The sequence below is a fragment of the Scomber japonicus genome, chromosome 9, assembly GCF_027409825.1.
Source record: "Scomber japonicus isolate fScoJap1 chromosome 9, fScoJap1.pri, whole genome shotgun sequence".
NCBI lineage: Eukaryota > Metazoa > Chordata > Actinopteri > Scombriformes > Scombridae > Scomber > Scomber japonicus.
Window position 1 is genome coordinate 8082739 of NC_070586.1, and position 8354 is coordinate 8091092.

Below are 8354 nucleotides of genomic sequence, written 5' to 3' on the forward strand. Positions count from 1 at the left end.
GTCTGGTTCCACGAAGTAAAAAGTCTCAAGCATCACATAAAGTATCAGAGAGGACAAGTAGACGAAGTGGGAAAATTATTATTAATTAATTATTGTGATTATTTTGATCTTGATGTTGTCTGTAGCATGCTAGTTAGCTGCTAGTTAGCTGCTACAGACCCTAACCCTCTTTAGCGTTGTAACTGCCATTGCTTTGACAAGAAGATTGTTAATTAACGTGCTAATTAGTAAAAGTTAGATTTCTTTTTGTAGACATATATTAGAAATTTGGTAAGACTCAGGATAGCTGCCTCCAGTCTTTAGGCTAAAATAAGCTAATCACCTCCTAGCTTGAGCTCCGTACTTCACGCACAGACATGAGAGTGACGTCCATCTCACTCAAAAGAACTAAAGAAAGAAAGCAAACAGGCGTATTTCCCAAAATGTCACAACTATACCTTTAATTTATTTTTACAATCTCTAGCAAAAGTTCACCCAGCACACCCTCTGAAACACCCTCAACTTCAGATCAAATCTACACCCCCGCCTGTTAAAAATCTAAATTTGTTCATGCTAAAGGCTACAAATGAGTTACATCTCTATTTTTTTTTGTATTTTTCTTCTTATTTATTTTTTGCATATCATTTCATCATCATAGCTTAAGTGTTTTTTTTTTCATTTTTCCCCAGCAGGTCACAGAAGAAGTACTTATATATATATATATTTATATATTAAGTATTTATTCAGCTAAATATTTTCACTATATTTATATACAATACACATTAACTTGAGTGTTTTGAGTGCACTGCTGATGCTCTAGTTTCTGCGTTAACATGCCTACAAGTCAATCTTTTTTTTTTTTTTGAAATTGACTTTTATTGTGCGAGTTATTGAGATTCAGACAGAAACCTAAAAGCTAGAAGTTCACACTGTGGAAGAGGAGAATAAACATGGCTTGGTTTAGCAGGACTTGCGTACATGCTACATGTTTTTTTGTTTTTGTTTGTTATGCTATGAGGTTAAGACCATTAAATAGAGCGTCGTCTATAAAACAGTTTTCTACAGTATGTCTGACAACCCTGCTTCATCATTACTTTCACCCCCAACCCCCCCCAAAAAAAACCCCAATAGTCCCCAATAGTCTTTTTGCTGTAGCTCAGGTCCACATTGCCCGACACTTTGGGCCCAGTTTCTGCTGGTAAAAGCTTCTTAAATCCATTTGTTCATCTAAATAAAGTCAGTGCAATATCTGCCGTCCACAGTCAGGACACTGCACGTCCGCCGTCCCCCTGCGCTGAGAAAGCAGTGTGCTTCAGAGTCAAATGTTTGTTCGATAAGACGTTTTTTTCATCTTGAGTCTTTAGGATGGGAGGGATCGGAGAGGAAGAAGGGGATGGGGGAGGAGAGGGGAGGGAGGGCCGCTCCAAGTCGAATCGAAGTCGAAATGAAGTCGGCAAATGTTTCAGTGTTGTGTGTGTGTGTGTTTTTTTTACTATGAGGTGATTCAACGTAGTCTGGAGAGTCACCTCATGGTTTAAAAGTTGTGATTTTGAACTGGTTGGAAGTTGTGGATGAAGAGCTGGCAGGATATGAGAGAGGCCTGGGATCACACGGGCACACACACACGCACACGCACACACACACACACACAGACACACACACACACACACAGTTTACAGCCATACCTCAGATTGTGTGTGTTGTTTTATGCATGTGTGTGTGTGTGTATGTGTGTATACATGCTTACACAATCTCTCCAAACCAATCACACACACACACTCTCCCCAGTCACCCCCTCCCCTCCCCACACACCCCCCTCTGTGAAGCTGGAGGATCTTCACTCAGCCTGGACAGCAGCGGGGGGGAGCATGCCCCTCTCTCTCAGCTGGGAGTGCAGAGTGTGGAAGATGGTGAGCTGCTGCTCCGGCTGCAGCATCAACAGCTGCTGCAGCACTTTGCTCGGGTTCGGTCCCCTAAAAGAAAAAACAACAGCGTGAGCAGGATAGATAAAAATTAGATTAAAAAAAAAAAAAGCTTACCTCAGAGGAACAGGAAGTCTTCTCTACCTTTTCCTACTTACTGAGGTTTTTGGAAATGGTGATAAGTAGTAATCAACACTAATTCTTAGGTGTTTTAGATTTATGTTGGCAGATAAAATCATGTCAGTATTAGCTTTATTTTGAAGTTCAACAAAGGTTTTGTTTCCTGCTGTTTACAGTGACAACCGAGACTCAATCAGATTAGGAAGGAAAGCAGGGAGAAAGGAAAAGAGGGAGGGAGGAAGGAAGGAAAATAGGACAGAGGAAAGAAGGAAGGGAGGAAGGAAAGAAAGAGAGAAGGAAGGAAGGAAGGAGCGAGATTTTAATTTATTTGCTTTATAAGCTATGAGTAGTGATATAAAGCCAGCAGTAAGTCTTTCCTTTTCTAAAACTGATAAATTATTGCCATAATTCTTCTTTTCCTTTTATTATTAAGCCTTCTTCATATTAAATGTCTATCTTATTACAACACTCACATGCAAGTGTGTGTTTTAAGTGTTATTGGAGTTATTGTTCTTCATATTTATTGAGGAATTTGAGACAAAATTCACTCGTTCTGGACACTAATGCATTCAAAAGTTCAGCTGCAGCCAGTATGAGGAATCAGTTGTCTAATGTAGGGAAATTTAAATGTGTATATCATCAAATTTCTAACAATAATCCTATAACTACTACTAAGTTTCCCTCCACTGTAGATAAGTAGATACTCTAGTCTCATTTTGAGGCTGAGGATTTCACCCTCATTTCTTACAGTGGAGTCCTGCTATAAAACTATCGCCTTATAACCAGCATGGAGAAGAGAAATGACAGTGACCTCATCATCTTATATTTCACTATCATACATATCAGTAGAAGAAACACTGCAGCTCTAAGCCTCCTGTCCTCTCCGTACCTGACGAAGCTGGCTATGTAGACGTGAGTGAAGGTTGCCATCAGATACTGACAGTCGAATCGGTCCATGATGCCTCCATGACCGGGGATGGTGCTGGCGAAGTCCTGAAGGAGACGAGAGACCAAGGTTGTCGTGAGATCAGAGCTCAGGTATCTGATGAAGCTTTGTTATTAACGTGTCATTTATCTGGTTGTCTGGGCATGAAAATATTACAATGTGCAACTCTCTCCAAGCTATTTCAATGTATTTTTTTAATTACTATTTAACCCTTGTGTCGTCCTCCCGGGTCAAATTGACCCCACCTCTTTTGACTGTTCCTTCTTGCCTTCCTTCCTTCCTTCCTTCCTCCCTCTTTCTTTAATTTTTCCTTCCTTCTTCCCCTCCTCTCTTTCTTTTCTCCTCCTCTTTCCTCCTCCTTCCATCCATCCTTGCTTGCTTCCTTCCTCCTTTCCTTCCTTCCCTCCTTCCTTACTCCTTTCCTTCCTTCCTTCCTCCTTTCTTTCCTTCCTTCCTTCCTTCCTCCCTCCTCCTTCCTTCCTTCCTTCTATCCTAAATTCCTTCCTCTTTTCGTCCTTACTCCTTTCCTTTCTTCCTTCCCCTTTTCGTCCTTACTCCTTTCCTTTCTTCCTTCCACCTAACTCCTTTCCTTCCCTCCTTCCCTACCTCCTTTCCTTCCTGTCCTTCCTGTCCTTCCTTGCCCTGAGGACAACAGGAGGGTTAATACAGGCAACATCTATAGTGTTGCTTATTGTACTTTGCAAAGGTCACCTGCTAATGTATAAGGTTACTAAGGTGTAGATGTGATAAAATGGCAGTGAGTATATATTAATATAATCTGCCTCAATGTAAAGATTCAGATGCACTGACTACAAAAACAGAAAATGACCCAGATATTTGAAAAAAAACAACTTGTACTTAGACTGAAGTGGAGCCACTGCAGCAGCCTGCAGGAGTCATTTTGTGCTGTTGTTTTTGCAGCAGGAAGCAAACTGCTGCTGGGCTACTGTCACTTTAAGTCAAATCTCAGCCTCGCCACAGTTAAAGTGGTCCGACCAGTTTCTGAAAATATTTGAATGCTTCTCCTCAACTGATTTGTGTGTCTGTCTGTGAGCTTGAAGCTTGAGAAGACTCACTCAGCGGACTAGTTCAATGTCATCTGCTACTATAGGAGATTTATTCCCTTTTGCTGTATGAAGTGTCTTTGAGTAGTTTGAAAAGCACTCTATGAATAAAATGCATTATTATCAATATTATTATTATTATTATCAGTAGTAGTATTAAGTGTTAAAGTAGTTAAGTAATGGCAGTAAATTAAAATATAATGATAAAGAATATACATGGCTGAGGTTTTAACAACCGGTGAGATGATGATGAGATGATTAAACATTTCCTTACTTTTATTTTGAAGGCTCGCTTGAATCCGCTGGCAAAGAAGCCTCCAAACGGCCCGATGAGAGACCCGAAGGACGAGAGGAAGACGCTGTGGATCTGATAGGGGTACAGGTTCACCGTTTTCTAAAAAGGAGAGATGAGACAAATATTTTTTTGAAATCATTTTAATCTAATTTAACGTGTTAGATCCAGTTGAATGATGAATATTCATACAGTAGCTCAGCATTGACACACTTTCAGGTGTTTTAAGAGCTAATTTGGACTAGAAATGAACTTTAACCTTCGTGTCGTCCTCCCGGGTCAAATTGACCCCGTCTGTTTTGACTGTTTCTTCTTTCCTCCCTTCCTCCCTTCATTCTTTCCTTCTTCCAACCCCCTTCCTTCCTTCCTCATTCCCTCCTTCTTTCCTTCTCTCCTTCCTTCTTTCTTTCCTCCCACTCTCCTTTCCTTTCTTCCTTCCCTCCTCCCTTCCTTTCTCCCTCCTTTCGTTCCTTCCTTCTACCTTCCTCCCTTCCTTACTTCTTTCCTTTCCTCCCTTCTTCCTCCCTTCCCTCCTATCCTTCCTTCCTTTCCTTCCTTCTTCCTCCCTCCTTTCCTTCCTTCCCTCCTCCCTTCCTTTCTCCCTCCTTTCGTTCCTTCCTTCTACCTTCCTCCCTTCCTCCTTTCCTTTCCTCCCTTCCTTCCTTCCTCCCTCCTTTCCTTTCCTCCCTTCCTTCCTTCCTTCCTCCTTTCCTTCCTTCTTCCTTCCTCCCTCCTTTCCTTCCTTCCTTCCTTCCTTGACTCAAGGACAACAGGAGGGTTAAACAACAATATCTTCTATAAAGGAGCATTTCACAGTGTTATGAGTCCCAGGGAATCAGAAGTATATCATAATGTTTAAAACGTAATGCTCCGGAGAAGTTAAAAGTCTTACCCATCTCAGTATGTTCTGTATCACAGCAGGAAGTGTGTACTCCTGCATCACAAATATATCAGAGGGTTCGCATTCAATGGTAAATCTGTTGGTCTCACTGTTGAAGCCGACGGGACACACAAAGTACTGGAACCGAGCCAGCAGGTAGGCCAGCTGCAGGTACGACAAAAACACAACCAGACACAAAGAGATGATCAGCGTGTTTTACTCCAGCTGCTTGATTATTGTAAGCATCAGTGAGCGCTGGGCTGGACAAATGGAAGACCTGCTGTGGAGATACTGCAAAAAATAAAAAGCTTTTCTGTCCTGGTTGGAAAGTAATTTAAATACATAGATTCAATTTACAAAGTATTGGCTTGAATATTAGACGATGCTTTACATTTAAACAAGTGAGGTCATCTTATATTATTTAGTTTTTTTTAACTTTATTGGTGAAATAATATGGCAGAAGTGTGTGTTTCTGTGTGTGTGTGTGTGGTAGGATGTCCGTGGTATATTATAATAACAGTAATATTAATAATAGAGATAATAATAATGATAATAATGAGTATTGTAATGGTGACTATATGTTGAGCAACAATAATCATCGTCATCATTTAAAACCTTTTTCTTTGTGAAAGCTTTTGGAAAATGTTTGAATTGCTCTACTTTTAATTGTTCTTATTCTTTTACTGTTTTACTTTACTGTGCATTTTATTATTAATATTATTTAATTAGTTTATTCATGATGAACTAATCTTCTATGCCTGTCTCTTTATCTCTGTCCTCTGTGCTTATTGTTGTTTACTTTCATCTGCCATCTGTCTTTTATTTCTAATGTAAAGCACTTTATAACATTGTTAAGAAAAGTGCTATATAAATAACATTATCATTATTATAAGCATCATAATGAATATGTATTTGATATATATAATAGACAGTATCTTAATAATCATAATGTTAACTATTGATGAGTAGCATTATATTCATATAGAAAATATAATCTTACATACAAGGATCAGATCATTTTCTGTTAATAAGATCAGTGATCTGCTGTAACACCGGCTCCTACAGAGATTGCTGCATTATGGATTGTTTGTAGCCTGGATGATGTTGCTGCTAGGTCAGCGAGTATATTCAAGTCTGTTTAAAGTTATTTTGGCTCAGTTTAACCTGCAGGAGCTCCAAAAGTCTACTGTCTTATTCTGCAGAGGAAATTAATACTTAAAATCTTTTCCTTCCGACTGCAGGAACAGAACCAGCATCTGAATCGTCTCTCAAGCAGCCAAAATTATTACTGCTGTCACAGATGATGAGGAGCTCAGAAAGAAAAAAGAAGTCTGGAAATACGAACTGCCAGAGAAAATTATTTTGATCACTTCCATGAGCCTGACAAGAGGAAGTGTGAGTTTAGTGGCAGACACACAAATGTGGGATTTTAATATTCGGCTTTAATGGAAGTTTTTCCATTTATTATATGAGAGAGAGAGAAAAAGCTTCACGGATGAGGAGTTTCTTCTCCCTCGGATAAACAATATCTCTGGGAAACTTTCCCAACAGGACGAGTGTGAAAGTGGGTTATTACTCCAAAAATCCCTTTAAAAAGAACAGATGTTGGAAAGATGGAGGGGGGCTTATCTTATAATCAGGGTCGTCTTATAAATGGGTCAAGAAAGAGGAAGAAGGAAGGAGGGAGGGGAGGAAGGGAGGAAAGGAAAGGAAAGAAGGAAGGGAGGAAGGAAGGACAGGAAAGGAGGAAGGAAAGAGGGAAGGAAGGAAGGAGGAAAGGAAGAAGTAAGGAAAGGAATAATCAAGGTTGTCTTATATTCGGGTCAAGAGGGAGGAAGAAGGAAGGAAGGGAGGAAGGAAGAAGGAAGGAAGGAGGGGAGGAAGGGAAGAAAGGAAAGGAAAGGAAAGGAAAGGAAAGGAAAGGAAAGGAAAGGAAAGGAAAGGAAAGGAAAGGAAAGGAAAGGAAAGAAGGAAGGGAGGAAGGAAGGAAGGTCAGGAAAGGAAGGAAGGAAGGACAGGAAAGGAAAGGAAGGAAAGGAATAATCAGGGTCGTCTTATATTTGGGTCAAGAGGGAGGAAGAAGGAAGGAAGGAAGGAAGGAAGGGGGAAGGGAGGAAAGGAAAGGAAAGAAGGAAGGGATGAAGGACAGGAAAGGAAGGAAGGAAGGAAGGTAGGAAAGGGGGGAGGAAAAGAGGGAGGAAGGAAGGAGGGAAGGAAGGAAGGGAAGGAATAATTAGGGTCGTCTTATATTCGGGTCAATATTGGACTATTTAAAATTCCTTGTTGAGAAGAGAAATAAAGATAACATGACTGAATATTGAGATGAATCTGGTAGTTGTGAGCTTTAGCAGGTAACTAACCACGATTTAGAGTTTACATATCTATAGTGGAGACGTAGTAACACAGTGGACTAGCTAACCTGCATACTTGGATACTTGGAAACTATGTGTAGAAGGAAATACGGACCATGTGTGTGAGTCGTAAAAAAAACAAATGGAGAATACTCACGATGAAGCCAAAGACCACAGTGGAGAAGAAACCTCCGATGAAGCCTTCCCAGGTCTTCTTGGGTGAAAGCTGCAGGAGGGTCAGAGAGAGAAACAGAGGAAGTCAGAGGTTTTCTTTTTTACTCAGAGTAAACACAGAATACATTTGGTTTATAATCAACCTCTTTTCTTCCTCTTCTCCTTCTGCTCTTAGTTACTGACTAAGTTAACCCTCCTGTTGTCCTCAAGTCAAGGAAGGGAGGGAGGAAGGGAGGAAAGGAGGGAGGAAGGAAGGAAGGAAGGAAGAGAGGGAGGGAGGAAGGAAGGAAGGAAGGAAGGAATGAGGAAAGAAGGAAGGAAAGGAGGGAGGAAAGAAGGAAGGAAGGAAGGTAGGAGGGAGAGAGGAATAAGGAAGGAAAGGAGGGAGGAAGGAAGGTAGGAGGGAGGGAGGGAGAAAGGAAAAGAGGAAGGGAGGAAGGAAGGAAAGAAAGAAGGACAGAAGAAAGAAGGGAGGGAGGATGGAAAGGAAGGATGGAGGAAAGAAGGAGGGGAGAAAAGAAGGAAGGAAGGTAGGAGGGAGGGAGAAAGGAAAAGAGGAAGGGAGGAAGGAAGGAAAGAAGGACAGAGGAAAGAAGGATGGAGGAAGGTAGGGGGGAGGAAAGAAA

General features: G+C 40.8%; 1 protein-coding gene across 1 annotated transcript in view; it reads right to left on the minus strand.

Annotated features, from left to right (window-relative positions):
* Nucleotides 1-1782: 1782 nt before the first annotated feature.
* The window catches only part of cds1 (CDP-diacylglycerol synthase (phosphatidate cytidylyltransferase) 1), a 51955-nt gene continuing 45383 nt past the window's right edge, over nucleotides 1783-8354 (minus strand). The window contains exons 9-13 of the mRNA XM_053324961.1: nucleotides 7712-7780; nucleotides 5216-5368; nucleotides 4306-4425; nucleotides 2911-3014; nucleotides 1783-1952 (exon numbers count right to left, since the gene is read on the minus strand). Of these exons, the coding sequence (XP_053180936.1) occupies nucleotides 1817-1952; nucleotides 2911-3014; nucleotides 4306-4425; nucleotides 5216-5368; nucleotides 7712-7780 (582 nt within the window). The 3' untranslated portion in view covers nucleotides 1783-1816. The remainder of the gene's footprint in view (nucleotides 1953-2910; nucleotides 3015-4305; nucleotides 4426-5215; nucleotides 5369-7711; nucleotides 7781-8354) is intronic.